Consider the following 21,028-nt stretch of genomic DNA (forward strand, 5'->3'; position numbering starts at 1 on the left):
ACTCAGCCTGGCTGAATCTTGTTCGGACTCTAATTAGTTACTGTGTCTTAGAAATATAAGGGACTAGAGACCCTGGGTCCATTCCCCCACCCTAATTTATGGATGAGGAAACTAAGATTTTTGGCCAGAGCTGACTGGCAGCAGAACTGGAGCCAGAGCCAGGTCTCACTCATGTCTAGTGGAGCATGGAGACTGGCTGGGAGAGGGTGGTGACCGGGAGGGTGAATGGAGTGAAAGGAGCATATATTTTCTGCACTCTCCACTCCCCCACAAGCATTTGGATCCAGGAATAGCCAGGTGCTTGGGGGGACGGAAGAAGACACTGAGGCTTTCAGTCACTTGAGGAGAGGGCTCTGGGAGCCATACAGCAAGAGGAAATGGGAATACCATGGCCAGGACTCAGGATTCTGAATGGCTGGAGAATTTTCAGTGCTCACCTTCTTTTTATTAGTTAGCTCGGATTGCCTCAACAAAATACCCAGACCTGGTGAATTAACAGAAAAATTATGTTCTCACAGTTCTGGAGACTGAAAGATCAAGGTGTGTGGTGATGAGGTTTTTGGTGAGGGCTTTCTGGCTTGCAAATGGCCACCTTCTTGTTGTGTCCTCACATGGCCTTTCCTTGGCCAGTGCCCCCATGTGGGGGATGGGTACACAAAGGGAGGCATCTCTCCTTTTATAAAGTTACCAGTCCTATCAGATTAGGGATCCATTCATGATTTCATTTAGCCTTAATTACTCCTAAGGACCCCATTTCCAAATACAGACACAGTGGAGGTTAGGGCTTCAACCTGAGTTCTGGGAGATAATTCAGCCCATAGCATTGCTGGCCTTCACGTTTCTCATTGACCCCTTTGGGACCCTTGAGGTACTGTCTTCCTCTGGAGGAAGTATGCTTTGTCTTTTCTTTTTTTGCATTCTTTTCTGTACAACAGAATTATAATGGAGCATTGTGGTTCAAGGGAGCAGATCATTTTCACCCAGTGTTTGAAGTTTGTCCTCTGGTTTTTTTTGTTCTCACATACATGGTTATAAGCTACAGTGTTCAGGAAGGGACTAGATAGTAGCTAACTCATGACCAGTCTGTTTTTGGTTTTGGTGCTGGGGATTAAGCCCAAATCTTTGTGTAGGCCAAGTAAGTGCTCTGCTGCTGAGCTGCACTCTCAGCACCATTCTTGTTCTTTTATTATGGTACATCCATAACAAAAATTACCATTTTAACCATTTATAAATGTACAGTTCTGTGAGTACACTCACACTGTTCTACCGATCTGTTTTTCCCTTAAGTAAAACAGTGGTTATGTGTGGTTCCTGCCATTAAGATTAGCTATTTGAGGAAAAGGGGACCAGGAACTAGAGAAAAGGTTAGATTAAAAAGAATTAACCTAGAAGGTAACACCCACGCACAGGAAATCAATGTGAGTCAATGCCCTGTATAGTTATCCTTATCTCAACCAGCAAAACCCCTTGTTCCTTCCTATTATTGCTTATACTCTCTCTACAACAAAATTAGAGATAAGGGCAAAATAGTTTCTGCTGGGTATTGAGGGGGGGAGCGGGAGGGGGTGGAGTGGGTGGTAAGGGAGGGGGTGGGGGCAGGGGGGAGAAATAAACCAAGCCTTGTATGCACATATGAATAATAAAAGAAAAATGAAAAAAAAAAAAAAAGATTAGCTATTTGTTTTGTATAGTTAATATATGCTAATAAAAAGAATTAAAAAAAACCCAAACAACAGATTAGCTCTGTGACCTCTCAGAGCCTGTGCCTTTTACTGTGAAATGGGAATATGGTAGCAATAAGGACTCTGGGGCCAGATGAACTGAACTTGAGTTTAGGCACTACCACTTGCTAACTGCAGTTTTAAAAAAGAGGTGTCAGGATTCTAGCCCATATCATCTTACCCTGCAGAAAAGGCATTTATTGACTCACATGACTGTGGGAAACGGGAGGGTGGGGCTGATCTCTTTCTACCAGTTGACTCTATTGTGCAGACTTCCTTATAAGTCTGGTCATGGCTGCAGGCCACTGTAGTTTATGGTTTTGATTCCTGGAAGGAATCCTCCATCCTCATTTCACTCCCACCTCTGTTAGAGAAAAAAAATTAATTAAAAAAAAAAAAAATCCCAGAGTGGGGATTCTGATTGGCTCTTGAGGTCATGTGTTCAGGACTAGCCAATCACCATAATCCAGAGGTCAGAGTTCTTTGGTTCATAGGCCTACCCCATCCTATGGCTAGAGAGGCACAGTCTTTCTGTCAAGGCTTGGGACTTCAGGAGATTAGGCCTTAGAAGAAACAGTATCTCCTCTGCTCCTGCTAGAGTCTTCTTTCCCAGCTCCAGCAGTGCTTGTGGGGAAGGTCAGGAGACCTGTGCCTCCACTAGGTTTTCCTTCAGCAGGGTTGCTGAGCATCTACTCCTGGGCCTTAATTTCCCCATCTGTACAGGTAACATTGGACTTACTGTCCATGGGTAAACACCATGTCCAGTGTTTGTTCATTACTGAGGATCTGGAGATGAATAGTCGTTTCCTGTCCTCCAGGAGCACACATCCTGATTAAATTAAATGAAGAGGAAAAAGGAGTCGGGTTCCGGGACTGAGGTTTTGTGTCGCATTTATGTGGACTAAACAAGGCTACATTTTCTCAGACTAGAACCATCTTCCATGTCTCCTTTTGCCTTTAATCCAGTGCTGCCATTTGGGCAGGGAGGATGAGGTATGTCTGCAGCCCCCTCATGTCTCTCTGATTCTGAAAGGAGAACAGGGTGGTTTGGAGTCACCTCTGGTTTGGCTTCTCTAACAAGGCACATGCTGGAAGTATTTTTCTGTTGATATTCCTCTTTTCCTGCTTCCACACAAACATCCCCGGCCTCTAGCCCACTGTTGTCATCTCAGTTTCCAGGGCACTCTTATGCTTGCTCAGGCAGGAGGGGGCTCTTGTTGGCATGAATTCAGCTGGAAGCAGAGGAAGAAAAGCCAGTTGGAAAAGAAACAGTGCATTCCAGCCTGGGAACGGAAACCAAGGGCAGTCACTTTCCTTTTGTCCCAGCCAGAGAAGCTGGTCATCTGGGGGGGGGAGCGGGGGAGGGGCTGGTGGTCGGGGGAGGAGTCAGTCAATGCCTTCACTCTTCTGGGTGGGACCAGACCACAGTTCTAGTGCCATGCAGACTTAGGTTGTTTTTAGTATATGTTTGTGGCTTTAAATGTAGCTGCCTTTCCGTGTCTGGGCAGGGGGAAAAATTTATTTGCACTTTTTTAAGATAGCTGTATAGGGGCTGGTGGAATAGCTCAAGTGGTAGAGTGCCTTCCTAGCAAGGGTTGAGGCCCTGAGTTCAAACCCAGTAGTGCAAAAAAGAAAAAAAAAAGATAGTATGTAAATGGTACATAGCTTGAAAAATTCCAATCACTCTGTGCCTTCCCAGAGATAAACAGTTACAAGGCCCAAAGATAGTCTCTGCAGATATAAACAAAAGCCTGTATATTCTCCTGACATACAGTGTATAAATGTAACACTTAGGTTACCTTTGAATTCTGTGTTCTTTATAGTTTTATAAAATAATTTATATTTGGCTCGTGTAGTTAAGATTACAGGTATGCACCACCATGTCTGGCATATTTGTTGAGATGAGCTCTCACTAACTTTTTGTTCAGGCTGGCCTCGATTTTCCCAGTGTCCCAAGTGACTGGGATTACAGGTGTGAGCCATCATGCCTGGTCTGCAGTCTGCTTTCCAGTGATAATTATTGCCCTTCATGTATGGTACACGTACCTTACAATAGCGTACTCCCATTTTTCTTCTGGCCTGTGTGCAGTTGTCATACATTTTACTTTTGCATATGTTTTTAACTTCATGCTATATTACTATTATTGTTCAAAGAGATTTAAATAACTAAAAGGCCTTACATGATTACCCATGTATTTGTCCTTTCTGGTTCTCACCTGGTATCATTTTCCTTCTATCTTATTTTATCTGTGGTGAGAATTCTTTCAGTTTTTCTGTTGTCTGTCAAAGTTTTTATTTTGTCTTTTGTTTTGAAAGATTTCACTGGTTTGGTTTGGTTTTTTGCATTTTGGTGCTTAAAAAATATTGTCCCACTGGGCTGGGATGTAGTTCAGCCTAAAGTGCATGAAGCCCTGGGTTCATCCTCAACCCCACAGTTTGTCCTTTTTGAGTCTTGCTTTTAAGATTTGATAAGAAGGACTAGGCGCTGTGGCTCACATCTGTAATCCCAGCTACTCAGGAGGCACAGTTAATGAGGATTGAGGTCCAAGGCTGGCCTGAATAAAAACCACAAGACCCTACCTGAAAAAATAAAGCAAAAAAGGGCTGAGGGGCGTTGTTCAAATGGCAGAGCCTCTCCTGCCTAGGATGTACAAGACCATTAATTCAAACCCCAGTACCACCACCCAAAAAATGGTTAGGTATAAGCTGGGCATGGTGGCATACATTTGTCCTAGTGTTTGCCTAGTGGGTGCTAGTTATTCCCTACTATTGAGACAGGACCCTGCTGAAGAAATGAATTATAAGGCTTCTCCATTCTGGCTGAGGAATAAACCCTCTAACTACTCCTTGTTGCTGCTATGCTCTTTCTTCCTTTTAAATGGTTCCTTCCCTGGCCTCAAGGCACATCTTTGCTCTGAGGAGCATCCTCTCCTCTGTGCATCTTCTGGTGACTATAGCTTTCTCCTCTGGTGCCCTATCTTGTGATAACTGCTTGGGTCTCCATACTCTCAGCAACTCAGGAAGTCAGTTGGACCGCCTGGGCTTTCCCTCTTTGGCCTAGAGGCTCAAAGCAATATGCTGAGGGGCAGGGCAGTTGTAGGGCTCAGCTTCTTCACTTCCTGTCTTTCAGGGATCATTGTCCCTTTTTGCTTGATATTTGGTGTCTTAAAAAATGATGTTTTGTTTATCTTGGGAGGGGAGGGTAAATCTAGTCCCTACCACTCCATCTTGGCTAAAGCAGAAGGAGTACGGATTTAAATCCAACTCTTCCAGTTGCTTATTCACAAGTTTTGAGAGTTTAGCAAGTCACTTAATCTCTCCAGTCCTCAAATGTCCTCCTAATTGTGGGAATTAAATGAAAGAACAAACTGCAGGGCTCTGAATAGTGTTAGTTTAGGTTGATATGTGAGCAAAGAACAACTCAGGACTAAGGTTTGAGTTCCAGCTTTTAGGAATTGAGAAAAAGAGGAAAAGGGTAGGGGAAAAACTCAAGGAGAAATGCCTAAAGCCCAGGGAGTAGCTGAGTGGTAGAGCTCAGTGGCTGAGAACAGGAGAGCTAGACCAGGGTATCGCCTAAGCAGGATTGCAGGGGGCAGGAAAGGGGCCAGTGCCAGAATTTAAGATGGAGCATGAGGGCATCTAGGTTCACATTCTGTATTTACATCTTCCTGAATGACATTTATAACCAACCTTGGTTCTAAGTGCTGGCTTCCTGTGCCCAGCTGGAACACCTGAGTTCATAGGTTAGACGGAGTCTCTGATCTTTCTAACTTAGTTTGTAAAATCGGTTTAAATGAAAAAGAGGTGGCTAATTTCATTGGACAGGATAAGCTTGATTATGTGACATACTCAGGAAGTGTAGTGTATAGATGTTAATTATTTTTGGGATCACACAAGGTCAACCAGAAAAATTCTCCTCTTGTATTTGTTTTAATCTGTTACTGGAAGTCTCATTGTTCCAGTTGGAGAATTCTTAGAGTACCTATTCTGCACTCCCCATGTTTTTGATGGTGGAGTCTGAGGTTCTAAGAAGTAAGGGGATCTTGCTTAGGGGCATAATTGAGCCAGGCACAGTTGGAACTGGAAGCCAGATACAGTACTGTAGGACTCATGTTGCAGGTGTGTCTGGAGACACAGGGATGTCCCAGGGTAGGGGCCTTTCCCTATCCATTTAGTGCTCCTGGCTTGAATTCTTCCTTGTCTCCTGTCCATTACTGCTTCCTTTTTTTTTTTTTTTTTCTTTTTTTGGCAGCACTGGGGTTTGAACTCAGGGCCACACACTTGCTAGGCAGGCACTCTACCACTTGAGCCACCCCTCTAGCCCTTTTTTGTGTGTGATAGGCATTTTCAAGATAGAGTCTTGCAAACTATTTTCCCCGGGCTGACTTTGAACTGAGCTCCTCCTGATCTCTGCCTCCTGAGTAGCTGGGATTACAGGCGTGAGCCATGGCACCTGTTTATTAACCTCTAACTTTTGACACTGAGCAGGTTGTAGAACCTTCTTCAGTTGCATACCTTTCAACTAGGCATAACCTTAAGTGCCTGAAGGCAAGGGATTGTACCAGGTGACCGCCTAACAGTTTCTTCCAGATCTAAGATAATGCCCAGGTTTATAGGGACTGGTCAGGTTGCAGATGGTGGGCAGTGGTGGCTCTAAGGTGAGCTGGAAATTATGTGTCCCGTCTAAAGAGGCCAGGTACAGTTATCATGCTTGTAATCCCTGCACTCAGGAGGCTGAGGCAAGAGGATTGTGACTTTAAGGCCAACCTGGGCTACATAGCAAGTTCCACTCTACCCTGGGCTTCATAGCCAGACCCTGTCTCAGAAAATCAAAACTAAATAAATAAATAAAAGGGATGGCTGCTGCTGAGCGCCAGTGGCTTGTTGCCAGATACTCTGCATTTGCAAAGGAAGCCCAAAGTCTGGATTTTTGAAATATGTAACACTCAAAGTTACATATTAAGATATATTTTAATCAAGACACGAGGCAGTTAAGACATCTCTGTGGACTGCACAGATGCTCAGTTTGTGCCTCTGAAAGCTGTTTAAATGAAATTCTGCAGCCTGGCTGGTGTACAGAAAAGGACCTTGGCCTTGGATCCAGAACACAGGCTGCCTGACCATGCCCCTCAGAACCAGGGGAAGGTCACTTTCTTTCATAGTTATTCTTATCACCAAGAGTTACTGCTGTGTCTGGGAAGTGAACCACCTCCTCTTAGGGAGAATGGTGGCTGTCTGGGAGAGTGCTTGCCTAGCATGCAAATGGCTTTCAGCCTTAGCACCACAAAAACAAAACCTCAAATACCCCACCCTTCCTGCCCAAATGGAACCCTGCTGCAATGGAGTCATGGGAAGCTATTGCCCTTTTGGGACAGAAGATGGCAGCCACATTGGCCTTTACACTTTTCTTTGATGGGCCTGACTTCTCTTGACCATTTTCTTTTCTTTTTTATGACCTGGGCCACTCCTGCTGGTATAGTCTGGAAAAATCTATTGTTTATTCTGGGTCTCTGCCACCTCCCACCAAGTGTAGTCACAGGAGGTCCAGGGTTCACTGGGTGCTCTTGGTGCAGAAACTGTGGGGTGGGGAAGGCCCTCAAGGCTCTGAGGCCACCAGGCTTGGGCAGAAGCAGGCTAGTTGCCTGCTCAGGCAAGATGGACTTATTCCTCCATGGAGAAAGAGTGAACCTTTGCAGATATGCAGCCTGGCTTTTTGTTTGTTTGGTTGGTTTTTTTTTTTTTTTTTTTTTTTTAGTAATACTGGGGTTGAGCTCAGAGCCTCATGCTTACATAGCAGGCACTTGAGCCATACTTCTAGTCTGGCACCTGGGTTTGATCCCAGGCCTGCCACTATCTAAGCATATGACTTAGGCAGATGATGAACTCCTTGAGCCTCAGAATCCTAATCTGTCAAATAGGACAATAATGGTACCTGCCTGTAGGGTTGTTGGAATGATAGATGACTACCTCTGCAAGCCAATGAGCATGTAAAGTGGCCAGGATGGTGCTTGGCACCAAATATGCTCCTCGTTGATGTTACTGCTGCAATATACAGTAGTCCCTCCTTATCTCCAGTTTCATTTTGGTGCTTTTAATCACTCTGTAGCCCAAAGGAAAATAGTTACTAGGCAAATTCTAGAAATAAACCAATCATAAATTATAAAGAACTTTTATTACAGTGTATTGTTATAATTGTACTCTGTTAGTTTTGCTGTGTCTAATTTGTAAGTTGAACATTATCATAGGAATGTATACTTAGAAAAATAGTAGTGTATATAGGTTTTGGCACTGTCTGTGGTTTGAGGCATCCACTGGGGATCTTGGAACATATTCTCAACAGATAAGGAGGGATCACTGTATTAATGCTTTTCTCTACTGTGATACAGTTGTATGCTCTTTCTTGGGCAGACACACTGGACTAGGAGAGAGGATGAGACAGGGACAAGAAAATGCAAATCCCCAGAGAGCATGTTAGGCACAGGCAAGGAGAGGCATAGGGGAAGAAGCAGGCAGGATGGAGAAAACATCTACATGCATGGAGTGTTTTCATGGAGATTGTCTTTCTCATCTGTCCACGGGCGAGTGGTGTCACTCCTATTTTGCACCTTATGAAACACATTGAGAGAGGTGAGATAACTTACCTGACACTTAGCCAGTGTCATGGCCAGGATTCTGATCTAGTTTTCTGACACCAAGACTGAGGTTCCCTTTATCCGTGCCTACTGCTGGTAGACTTCAGCCAAAATAAGGGGACGATGAGGTGGCATTGCCTAAAATGATCGAGGTGGTTTTCAAATGTTTTGCAGATTTTGGTGTGTGTGTGTACGTATGTACATACATGCAGCTGTTGGTTTGCTTTTTGTTTTTAAATAAATTGGGGTTGTTGGTGGTGATATTTTCCTATTGAAATAAGTTCTGGGGGCAGGTGAAGTGGTTCAAATGGCAGAGCACCTGCCTAGCAAGCGTGAGGCCTTGAGTTCAAACCCTAGTACTGCCAAAAAATAAATAAATTAGTTCTGAGAAATCCTGCAGTTACAAATACCAGTGACTTTTTTTTTTTTTTGGTGGTAGTGGGGATTGAACCCAGGGCCTTGTACATACTAGGCAAGAGCTGTACCACTTGCCCTTTTTTAAAATTTTGTTTTTGAGACAGAGTCTCACTACGCATGGGCTGTTATTGAATTCCTGATCCTCCTGCTTTCATTCCCCTCATAGCTGGGAAGCAGGTATGACTACCATGCCCTGCTATCAGTGACATAACATTTTCTAGGTATTTACTGGCCCTGTACCAGTCATGTCACAAGCATACCTTATTCTAATCTGCACAGTAACACTATAAGATGGGTGTTATTGTTACACACATTGGTGAGGTGAAGTAATTGGATTGGGGTATTTGGTGGTGGAACTTAAACTCAAAACTGACAGCTGGACTAGACCACCATTGTAACACGGTATGACCCATTGTTTTCCAAGCTTGCTAGACTACGCAGGTGTTTCATCAGGCTTTGTACAGAACACTCTTTGTGGGTGCTGCTTGAATGCTTCTGAGCTGATCTGTTAGGTTGTTAATTGTGGTGCTTATTCCTTTTATCTTTGTCTGTGTTAAACAGAAAAGGGGCTTCTTTCTCTCTCTCTAGAATTTTCCCTTGCACTGAGTACTCCCTGTGTACTCTGTATGTTTGCAGATGAAGTCAGCAAGGTTTCAGACTCTGATTTCCTGCTCACACACAAGTACTTATTTTACCATCTCTAAGTGGAGCGGATTAGCTCCAGGCCACAGAGAGTAAATTAAGGGAACGGGGAGATACATCACAGAGAAGGAGCTGCTCTGAAAAATGAGTGTGCCTTTGGTCTGAATGTCCAGCTGTGTGGGAGTAAATCCAGCAGTGTGTAAGAACATTGCAAAGCTGTTGCAGGATATGGCGCTCTGTCCTGTACGTGAGTCTGGGATGCTTGAGCACTGGCATAGGCTTCCAAGTTGCATTTTGGTTTCTGAGAACTTTCTGTAAACCCTGTGGGTCCATGTTCTTCCTGCCACCTTCATACAGGATAGAGAAATGAGAGCTCCACTCTGTCCCCATTCTGGAATTACAGGTAGGATCAACAGCACCATTTGGGGAAAACACCCTTGACTCAGTCCCACTAGTGCCTCTTTTCCTTTCTTTTTTCTTTTTCTTCTGACAGGGGACTTATGAAAGTAAATCAGATAGCTTTCCAATTCTTGTGTCAGCCTGAGTTTTTAAACAAGGTTTGTAAAGGGCAGAGTTTGGAAATGGAATAAGAGAGCATTAGGCACACTGTTTCCCTTAGGGTAGGCAGAGCTGCTGGCTTATTTCTAGCAACTCTGGAGGTAGCAGAGTGGAGCTGCTAGGAAGAACCCTGGGCTGGAGACCTGAGCTCTAGTCCTGATTCTTCTCTGGCTTGCTGCTGGGTCTGGGCAGACTGTGGTCCTTCTCTAGAAATCATTTTTCTCAGTGATCTGCTGATGAGAGGGGTTGAACTTTAGTATTTCCAAGAGTCTTTTCGAGCTCCCCTGCCCTGATCAGTCAAGGTTTGGAGGGATCACTGATGTCGTGTGGTATAAGAGGCTATTTGCTAATAATTGTCCCTGCAGCAGGATGGGCTTCTTTGACATTATTCACTTCGTGATTTTGACTTTGGGTCTCTTGTTTGATTAACAGGGCAGAGGACAAATGAACCCTCTCCCCTATTTTCACCAAAGTGACCCATTCCTTGAGGGCTGGATGTGGATCTTCTTACTGAGAGTTTTCTGAACATCCGAGGTTGATTCGCATACAGAATAAGCCAGGAGCATCTGAGTGATGGCAGGGGCAGGTGAAACGGGGTTCCTTTGGCTTGCTGCCTGCTGGTGGCCCTGCTGTGCATGCCCAGGCTTGCCAAGGGTTCTTCAGATTCTTACATCAGCTGGACGCCCGGTTGCACTTGTGTGGAAGTGTCCTCAAGGGTGTGTTTGTGTTCATTATGTCATTCAGCTGAGATGGGGAAGGGAGTGCATTCTGCTTCCCTCCCTACTCTGTGCCTTTTGCCAGGTGACTGCAAGTGTCAATCTCGGTCTTCAAGAGGACTGCACACCCCACTGTCCATTTAGTAAGAGCAGCTTTCTGGCTCTCCTTTGTTCTGTGTTTATGGGGAATGTGCGGTTGGTGTCTTAGCATCTGTTGAGCTGTTCAGGACTAGCCTTCCTAGTCCTAGTCCTAGAATATGGGGCAGGTTGTAGCAGGCAGACTTGCCTATTAGGCATGTCTTTAAAGAGATGTCCAGTTGACTTTTGTCTAGGAGAAAGTAGCGTCTCATCTATGGTATTAACCTGATGTGTTCTATGAAGATGCTTTCTGTCATCACTAGTGGATACCTTGCAGAAGGGGTTTCTGGTCCTGGCTGAATGTCTTTCCCATGTCTCTCTGCTTAGGGTAGCTTTTCTGTAGCGGTTGGGAGGGTCTAAAGAAGCAAATGTCTGGAGACTGATGTTTATTTCAACGTGGTTGGAGTTGTTTTTGCTTCAGCTTTCAGAGCCAATAAAGCTGGTTATTAGATTCTGTAATTGCTGCTGTAATTACTCTCTTGGAACTGGCAAAGGCATAATTAAATATGGAGATTCCAAAGACTTTTTTCCCATCCAAAAGCAACCTCTTAAACTTCTGCCAGCCTGAGTTAGATTTCAGTTTTTAAAGCCATTGTGTTTACAAATGACCCTGGGAGTTCCTTGGCAGAAAAGAATTTCATTGGACGTCCCTTTGACTATTTGGCTTGGATGAACACACTCTCATTAACCCAGTAGTTGTTTTTTTTAATCCAACCATAAGGAATTTGGAAAAGTCAGGTGAGCCATCATGAGCCAGTGTGTATTTATGTAAATATTGGGCTTGGCCCTGTGGATTTTGGTGAATCTCTGTTGTCAGATATACAGTTGAGATGGAGGAAGTCTTATTTTAAGATCAGCAGTGTTCAGGAAGGGTGCCATTTTGCTTGTAGAAGCACCTGGTTCCTCTCTGGGCCTTCTGTGTACCCTAAGTTATGCTCCACTGCAGTGCCCATGCTAAGGTACTGGAAAATTCAAATGTTGGGAATATTTACGTTTGCGCCTATGCTTATAGCCTAGATGCTGTTTTCAGTGTCACTTTACTCATCTATGTTTGGGGGTTCCTCAGAGCATAACCTTTCTCTTTGGAGTGCTCAGCTAGTTGAGAAATACAGTAGACCCTTGGTATCTACAGTGACAGGGCTCCAAGGAGATGCTGTTGAGGAAAAACCGGGAATGCTCAGGATGCACAGAGTTCGGTACTCTAAGATTACTCACATTTACCTATTCTGAACTTATGTACAGAAGTACATAGGTCTGAGCATCCATAACTTAAACTGCATGGAGTAGGCTACATTACTGTCACAAACATGGCTGTCGTACACATTAACACTGCTCACCAAAAACTACGTCTTATTTCATGCTCTTTTTTTCTTGAACACTTGCAGATACTTGATTCATTTTTCCTATAGTGTTGCCCAACTTCTGCTAAAGATGTGCTGCCTTTCAACAAATCTAAAATTTTCACTTTATTACTCAAGTTAAGCACACTAACTTTTACCTTGCTTTTGAGTGCCATTTGCTTTGTCACAAAAATTTGCATATTTTCACAAAATTAAGGACAGGGAAACACTTAGCAGGTCACACAAGGCTTTAAAAACAACTGACAATAATGTGGAACTGACCAAGAGCCTCTTCATAGCAAACTGAGCTGTGTGATATGAATGGGATGTTTAAAAAATTCATGTTTGAGCCAGGTGCCGGTGGCTCACGCCTGTAATCCTAGCTACTCAGGTGGCAGAGATCAGGAGGATCACAGTTGGAAGCCAGCCCAGGCAAATAGTTTGTGAGACCCTATCTTGAAAAACTCTTCACAAAAATAGGGCTGGTGGTGTGGCTCAAGGTGAAGGCTCTGAGTTCAAGCCCCAGTACCACCAAAAAAAAGTTTCATCTTTGAAATTTCTTTTCACTTTTAAATTTTACTATTGTTTGTGAGTGCTTTTGGTCAAAGCCACAGGTAATGAATCCATGAATAGGCAGGCTTACTGTGTACACAGAAGTTACATGGGGTACTATGATCAAGTCCCTGCTAGACACCAGCCTCGAGAGTTCACTGCACAAAGGGGACAGGCTATGTAGACCCTGCGGGAGGAGGGGGTCTCTTGGGAGCAGGCTGTTTGCTGGGGACCTTTCCCTAGTCTCAGAGGAGTCCACCTCACTCACAGTGTGGGGCTTACAGAAGTTTTGGTTGTGTGGGCCAGGAGGAATGCAGGGAGAGGGTCCTGCCAGATGATTGTTCTAATTTGTGTTTCAACAAGAAAGTGTCATTTTTTCCTCTGAATCAGAGGTTCCCCACCATCCTCACACCATGAGGAATTCTAGATAGACAAATGCTTCTCAGCTTAAAGGGGTTATGTTCCAAAAAAGCCCATTGTTTGTTGAAAATACTGTTTAGTCAGAAATGCATTTATTATACCTAACGTACTGACCATCCATCATAGCTTAGCCTGGCCTACCTTAGGCGTGCTCAGAGTGTTTACATTAGCATACAGTTCGGCAGAGTCATCTTACACAAAGCCTGCTTTATAATAAAGTGTTGACTAGCTCATGTAATTTATTAAACACTGTACTGAAAATGACAGACAAAATAGTTCTATGGATGTGCTTCCACACCATCATAAAGTCAAAGAAAATCCTAAGATGGGGCCATCTGTACATGAAAACTTTATAAAACAGGTGGAATTAGAGATTCAACTCCATCAAGCTGTAGTAAGCTCTTACTGTGTGCCAGTCACTGTGGTGGATGTTGGTCTAGAAAGGGGATGTCTCTTGCTCACCCCCTTTGTATATTGGAGTATTTTCTTCTAGATCATTTATTGCTTAGGGGATTTCAGAAGTAGAAGTGGATGTTAGAGAAGTTTAGGATTGGCATACCCAGAGTCACTGCCAATTGACAATGTGTTAGAGAAAAAGAAGGCAGTTCTGCATCTGTGATTTTAGGGAAATGATAGCTTTATCTTTAAAAATCAGGATGTTGTTGACTATATAAAACCTGTTCCATAAGCTGATACACTCAGGATACTAAAGAGCAAGGCCAGTCCTGGAGCTCTGTCCCAGAGTCACAGGCTACCATCCTGAGTCTGTGTTGGGGACCAGTGGCAGGCTGGAGGTTACACAGACCAGTGACTGAGCCATTCCCTCCCACTGAACAGCAGATGACCTGGGTGAGTTGTTTCCTCTCTGCCCCATGGTCTCCATGTTTGTATGGGATCTAGGTTCTCTGCTCTGGGATTGGCACTGGAGGCTTCAATGGATGGTACTGCCACCTTGCTTGCTTACTGTGCAGCAGCTTCTCACAGTGCCTTGAGGAATCTAGAATGCTCCATAGATAAGTTGTGCTGCGCTGGACTGGGCCTGGCATGGTGGGGATAACTGAGGTGACAGGTGACCTGAGAAGGGGGCACCTGTGGGAGGTGGGCCTCTGGCTTGAGAGTCCCAGGGTGACTGGGTATGTGTAGGTCAGTTTCTGTTACAGGGGAAGTACTGGGGCTTTCCCAGAACAGCTGCTCTCTGCCCTGCAGAGGCCTCACAAGCCATGTGAAAACACATGGAGACTGTCCTGTGGGCAGAAGGGCTATGAGGATTTTTAAGCAAAGGAGGGGTTGGTTTTGCACTCCCTCCTCCTGTTTCCACAAGACATGCCCCCCTTGGACTGATGGCCTTCTAGGGCAACACCTTGCCCTCTTTATAAGAGGCAGGGCATGGACTTTGGGGTTCCACACCTAGCTAAAATCTCTAAGGCTGATGATCATTCCCTGGACAACTTGGGCTGAGTTACAGGACCTCTGTGGCCCTCAGTTTCTTCATCTGCTAAAAGAGGTGGCTATTCCTACCTTTCAGGGCTGCTCTTATGAGGCACAAACCTAACATAACGTGTGTGACTTCATTTTTTTTTTTTTTTTCTCTGCATCTTCACCACCATGTGATGTTGTCACTGTCTTTTTTATCCATTTTGATTTTTTTTTTCTTTTTTTTCCTAACATAACGTGTGTGACTTCATTTTTTTTTTTCTCTGCATCTTCACCACCATGTGATGTTGTCACTGTCTTTTTTATCCATTTTGATTTTTTTTTTCTTTTTTTTTTTTCATTTTTCTTTTATTATTCATATGTGCATACAAGGCTTGGTTTATTTCTCCCCCCTGCCCCCACCCCCTCCCTTACCACCCACTCCACCCCCTCCCGCTCCCCCCCTCAATACCCAGCAGAAACTATTTTGCCCTTATCTCTAATTTTGTTGTAGAGAGAGTATAAGCAGTAATAGGAAGGAACTGCTGGCAGAAGGTGAGGGTGTTCAGCAAGGGGCTTGGGGCTACCCGTGTTAGTCATCCGTATCAGGATCAAGAGAACAGATGAGTGGCTTTTCAGATTTTAATGGGGCTCTCTTCATTGTTCAGATTTGTTGCAAGTTCTCAGCCTGCTTTATCCTTTGGCTGGGGATTTACTTGCTTTCCTGGTTTTTCTTTTCCTTTTCTTTTTTTCTTCTTTTTGTTGTTTTTGGTTTGTTTATGCCATTCTGGGGAATGAAACCTGGGGTAAATGTTGTACCACTGAGCCACACCCTGGGTCCTTCCTGTTTTATCTACTGCTCTTGGAGGACCTGTGAACACTTATATTGAGGCCAAGTCACTTTCCCTTGGTAAATGGTTCCTAGGACAGATGGATTCCTAGTGTGAGTGAAGGAATTTGTTATTTATCCATGTGATCCCCAGTAATCTATACCTGTGACACATGGAGAAACCATAGCTATGGCGGGGAGGTGGTTGTAACCTGCAGCTTGTGAGAGATGGCTGTGGTCTGCAGCCCTGGATGAAGGAGCGTGTATGCTTGTGAGGCCATTGCTGTCCAGGCCCAAGGCAGGGGCTGTGTTCCTTCCCCAACCCAACCCAGGCCAGCTCAGGCATTCCTTCTGCCTGAGTCTGCTCACTACTTTCCTGGCTTTGCTGGCCATCGAAGATGTATAAATAGGAGAATTAAGACAGTAAGGAAAAGGAAGCCCGAGTTTTTAATAGAGAAATGTGGTTTGGCCCCAGCTTTGCCACACATTCACTTTGTTATAATTGCTTACCTCTACATCTTTAATGGGCTGGGAGGCCAAGATAGCTAATGCCATTGATTTGACTAAATGATCACTTTAGATTCTTCTGTGTCAGGAGTTTCATCTTTAGTTTACATGTTTTCTGTGATCAGGAATGCTGTAGCAGCCATCTTTAGGCCTGGGGCTTTCTGTTTTTGTTGAATAAATATCCAGACAGAAAAAAACTGGCTCAGAGGGCAGGGACAACATTATGCTTTTACTGTCTGTTGCCATTGTAACAATTTACAGAACGGCTATGTGACATAGCGTTTTATCCCAAACTGATGCAGTATTTGACACAGTCTTTTATTATTTTGTAATTTAGTTGGCATAAAATGGTGCTTTAATGGTGCTTTATACTAACTAGAGCCACCAGGGATTTGGGGTGTCTGCTTTGCATAATATACTAGGTGTTTCCATACATTCTCCCGTTGACTCCTCACAGTGAGCCTATCAGGGAATCCTAAGTAGCTCACCTACATCTGTGAGTGCAGTTTGACACAGGAATATGTTCTTTCCCTGGGTACCTGTCCATACTTTGATTTGGGGGATTGTTTACCAGAGAGAATGAACTTTCATTTTTGTGCTTGCTTCCTGGCTACATTTTGAGATATGCAATTTTGTATATTTTCTTAGTTGAGTGTGTTCTTGTGTAGAAGAAATTATTAACCTTCTGTCACAGTGCCGACAACCACTGAGATGCATCCAGTACAACAGGGAGGGGGAAGGCTCAGTGACCACTAGGACATCACTTCATGTCTGTCTTGCTGGAATCATGTTTTTCCCCCTACAGCTGCCCTCCAGGCACTAAAGCGCAAGAAGAGATATGAGAAACAGCTGGCGCAGATTGATGGCACCCTTTCAACCATTGAGTTCCAGCGGGAGGCCCTGGAGAACGCCAACACCAACACCGAGGTGCTCAAGAACATGGGCTATGCCGCCAAGGCCATGAAGGCCGCCCACGACAACATGTATGTGTTACTGCTGGTGAACAGACACCCCAGGGCGGGGCAGCGGTCAGGCCATGGCCTTGGGTAGATCCTCAACTTATTCACGCACTTGACTCTTGTTTTAATTTGCCTTCTCTTTTGGAATGTCTTTAAAGTGGGTTATATACCCTGCCACTTCAGTTTCCATATAGATCTCATGGAATGATAAAATACTTTTTTACTTGATTCTGGGTTGTTGTGATGAGCATAGTTTCAAGCTGGAAAGGTTCTTAGAAGGTGTGCTCATTCAGACCTCTGATGGTAGAAGCCTGTCCCAGAGAGGGAAGCCAGCCTCCCTGGGTGAGCATGAATAAGACTAGGTATGGTATGGTCATGGCCTTGGTATGTGTGGCACACCTGAGGACTTTGGAGCTCTGTTTTTTGTTTTCTTTTGGTTTTTTGAGATAGGTCTTACTGTTGTAGCCCAAGCTGACCTCAAACTGATAATCCTCCTACCTCAACCTCCTGAATGTGGGGCTGTATTTACCATGCCTGACTGATCTCTCTGTTCTTATGTCTGCTTTTTTGGAAGTTTCTGCCTCCTCCCTTGTTTTTGGGCTATGGTTGTCATATCAACAATGCTCTTGCCTTCAGCATTTCTTCCTCCTCTATGTAGCTTCTTCTCATGTCAGTGGCCTAAGAACTTGATAACTAAATTTGTTACAATTGTAATTCAAGGCCAAAGTAAGTAACTAGGCTTCAAATGAGGGCCTTTCCATGAGCAAAATTATGCATTTGTTTTATTTTATTTTTTTCTTTTATTCATATATGCATACAATGTTTGGGTCATTTCTTCCCTCTTCCCCCTGCCCCTTCTTTTACCCCCCTCACTACCAGCCAGAAGCTATTTTGCCCTTATCTCTAATTTTGTTGAAGAGAGAGTATAAGCAATAATAGGAAGGAACAAGGGTTTTTGCTAGTTGAAATAAGGATAGCTGTACAGGGAGTTGACTCGCATTGATTTCCTGTGCATATGTGTTACCTTCTAAATTAATTCTTCTCGAACTAACCTTTTCTCTAGTTCCTGGTCCCCTTCTCCTATTGGCCTCTGTCACTTTAAAGTATCTGCATTAGTTTCTCTGCATTGAGGGCAACAAATGCTATCTAGTTTTTTGGGTGTCTTACCTATCCTCATGCCTCACTTGTGTGCTCTCACTTTATCATGTGATCAAAGTCCAATCCCCTTGTTGTGTTTGCTCTTGATCTAATGTCCACATATGAGAGAGAACATATGATTTTTGGTCTTTTGGGCCTGGCTAACCTCTCTCAGAATGATGTTCTCCAGTTCCATCCATTTACTTGCGAATGATAAGATTTCATTCTTCTTCATGGCTGCATAAAATTCCATTGTGTATAAATACCATATTTTCTTAATCCATTCGTCAGTAGTGGGGCATCTTGGCTGTTTCCATATCTTAGCTATTGTGAATAGTGCTGCAATAAACATGGGTGTGCAAGTGCCTCTGGAGTAACCTGTGTCACATTCTTTTGGGTATATCCCCAAGAGTGGTATTGCTGGATCATATAGTAGATCTATGTTTAGATTTTTAAGAAGCCTCCAAATTTTTTTCCAGAGTGGTTGTACTAGTTTGCATTCTTACCAGCATTGTAAAAGGGTTCCTTTTTCCCCACATCCTCTCCAGCACCTGTTGTTAGTGGTGTTACTAATGACGGCTGTTCTAACAGGGGTGAGGTGGATTCTTAGTGTGGTTTTAATTTGCATTTCCTTTATGGCTAGAGATGGTGAGCATTTTTTCATGTGTTTTTTTGGCCATTTGAATTTCTTCTTTTGAGAAAGTTCTGTTTAGTTCACTTGCCCATTTCTTTATTGGTTCATTAATTTTGGAAGAATTTAGTTTTTTGAGTTCCCTATATATTCTGGTTATCAGTCCTTTGTCTGATGTGTAGCTGGCAAATATTTTCTCCCACTCTGTGGGTGTCTCTTCAATTTAGAGACCATTTCTTTTGTTGAGCAGAAGCTTTTTTAATGAAATCCCATTTATCTATGCTATCTCTTAGTTGCTGAGCTGCTGGGGTTCCATTGAGAAAGTCTTTGCCTATACCTATTAGTTCCAAAATATTTCCTACTCTTTCCTGTACCAACTTTAGAGTTTGGGGTCTGATATTAAGATCCTGATCCATTTTGAGTTAATATTGGTATAGGGTGATAAACATGGATCTAGTTTCAGTTTTTTACAGACTGTTAACCAGTTTTCCCAGCAGTTTTTGTTGAAGAGGCTGTCTTTTCTCCATCGTATATTTTTAGTGCCTTTGTCAAAGATAAGTTGGTTATAGTTGTGTGGCTTCATATCTGGGTCCTCTGTTCTCTTCCACTGGTCTTCATGTCTGTTTTTGTGCCAGTACCATGCTGCTTTTATTGCTATTGCTTTGTAATATAGTTTAAAGTCAGGTATCGTGATACCTCCAGTGTTGTTCTTTTTACTGAGTATTGCCTTGGCTATTTGTGGCTTCTTGTGTTTCCATATAAATTTAACGGTAGATTTTTCAATCTCTTTGATGAATGTCATTGGGATTTTGATGGGAATTGCATTGAACATGTTGATTGATTTTGGGAGTATAGACATTTTTACTATGTTGATTCTACCAATCCATGAGCATGGGAGATCTCTCCACTTTCTATAGTCTTCCTCAATCTCTTTCTTCAGAAGTGTATAGTTTTCCTTGTAGAGGTCATTCACATCCTTTGTTAAGGATCCTTTGTTAAGTTTACACCTAGGTATGTGATTTTTTTTGAGGCTATTGTAAATGGAATTGTTTTCATATATTCTTTCTCAGTTTGTTCATTATTAGTGTATAGAAATGCTAATGATTTTTCTATGTTGATTTTATACCCTGCTACCTTGCTATAGCTGTTGATGGTGTCTAGGAGCTTTTGAGTAGAGTTTTTTGGATCTTTAAGGTATAGGATCATATCATCTGCAAATAGGGATATTTTGACAGTTTCTTTACCTATTTGTATTCCTTTTATTCCTTCTTCTTGCCTAATTGTTCTGGCTAGGAATTCCAGTACTATGTTGAATAGGAGTAGAGATAGTGGACATCCTTGTCTCGTTCCTGATTTTAGAGGGAATGGTTTCAGTTTTTCACCGTTAAGTATAATGCTGGCTGTAGGTTTGTCACATACAGCTTTTATAATGTTAAGGTACTTTCCTTCTATTCCTAGTTTTCTTAGAGCTTTTATCATGAAATGGTGTTGGATCTTATCAAAGGCTTTTTCTGCATCTATTGAGATGATCAAGTGGTTTTTGTCTTTGCTTCTGTTAATGTGGTTTATTACATTTATTGATTTTCATATGTTGAACCACCCCTGCATTCCTGGGATGAAGCCTACTTGGTTGTGGTGAATGATCTTTTTGATGTGTTGTTGAATTCAGTTTGCCATTATTTTATTGAGGATTTTTGCATCAATGTTCATTAAGGAGATTGGCCTACAGTTCTCCGTTTTGGAGGTGTCTTTGCCTGGTTTTGGGATAAGTGTAATACTGGCTTCATAAAATGTGTTAGGCAGTTTTCCTTCCCTTTTTATTTCGTGGAACAGTTTAAGGAGGGTTAGTATTAGTTCTTTAAAGGTCTGATAGAATTCAGCAGAGAATCCATCAGGTCCTGGACTTTTCTTTTTTGGGAGACTCTTGATTGCTGCTTCAATTTCATTTTGTGTTATAGATCTATTCAGGTGATTAATATCCTCTTGGTTCAGTTTTGGATGATCATAAGTATCTAGAAATCTGTCCATTTCTTCAAGATTTTCGAATTTATTTGAATATAGGTTCTCAAAGTATTGTCTGATGATTTCCTGAACTGTGGTGTTTGTTGTTATCTCCCCTTTTGCATTCCTGATTTTACTGATTTGGGTTTTTTCTCTACTCATTTTAGTCAGATTTGCCAGGGATCTATCAGTATTGTTTATTTTTTCAAAGAACCAACTTTTTGTTTCATTAATTCTTTGTATGGTTTTTTTGGTTTCTATTTCATTGATTTCAGCTCTTATTTTTATTATTTCTCTCCTTCTATTTGTTTTGGGATTTGCTTGTTCTTGTTTTTCTAGGAGTTTGAGATTATCATTAGGTCATTGATTTGAGATCTTTCAGTCTTTTTAATATATGCACTCATGGCTATAAACT

The 21,028-nt window shown here is 42.9% G+C and overlaps 1 protein-coding gene across 1 annotated transcript in view; it reads left to right on the forward strand.

Annotated features, from left to right (window-relative positions):
- Chmp4b (charged multivesicular body protein 4B) overlaps positions 1-21,028 on the forward strand; it is a 43,777-nt gene that overhangs the window by 15,544 nt on the left and 7,205 nt on the right. Inside the window, exon 2 of the mRNA XM_020170268.2 lies at positions 16,691-16,868. Coding sequence (XP_020025857.1) covers positions 16,691-16,868 — 178 coding nt within the window. The remainder of the gene's footprint in view (positions 1-16,690; positions 16,869-21,028) is intronic.

Source organism: Castor canadensis, chromosome 5, assembly GCF_047511655.1.
Source record: "Castor canadensis chromosome 5, mCasCan1.hap1v2, whole genome shotgun sequence".
NCBI lineage: Eukaryota > Metazoa > Chordata > Mammalia > Rodentia > Castoridae > Castor > Castor canadensis.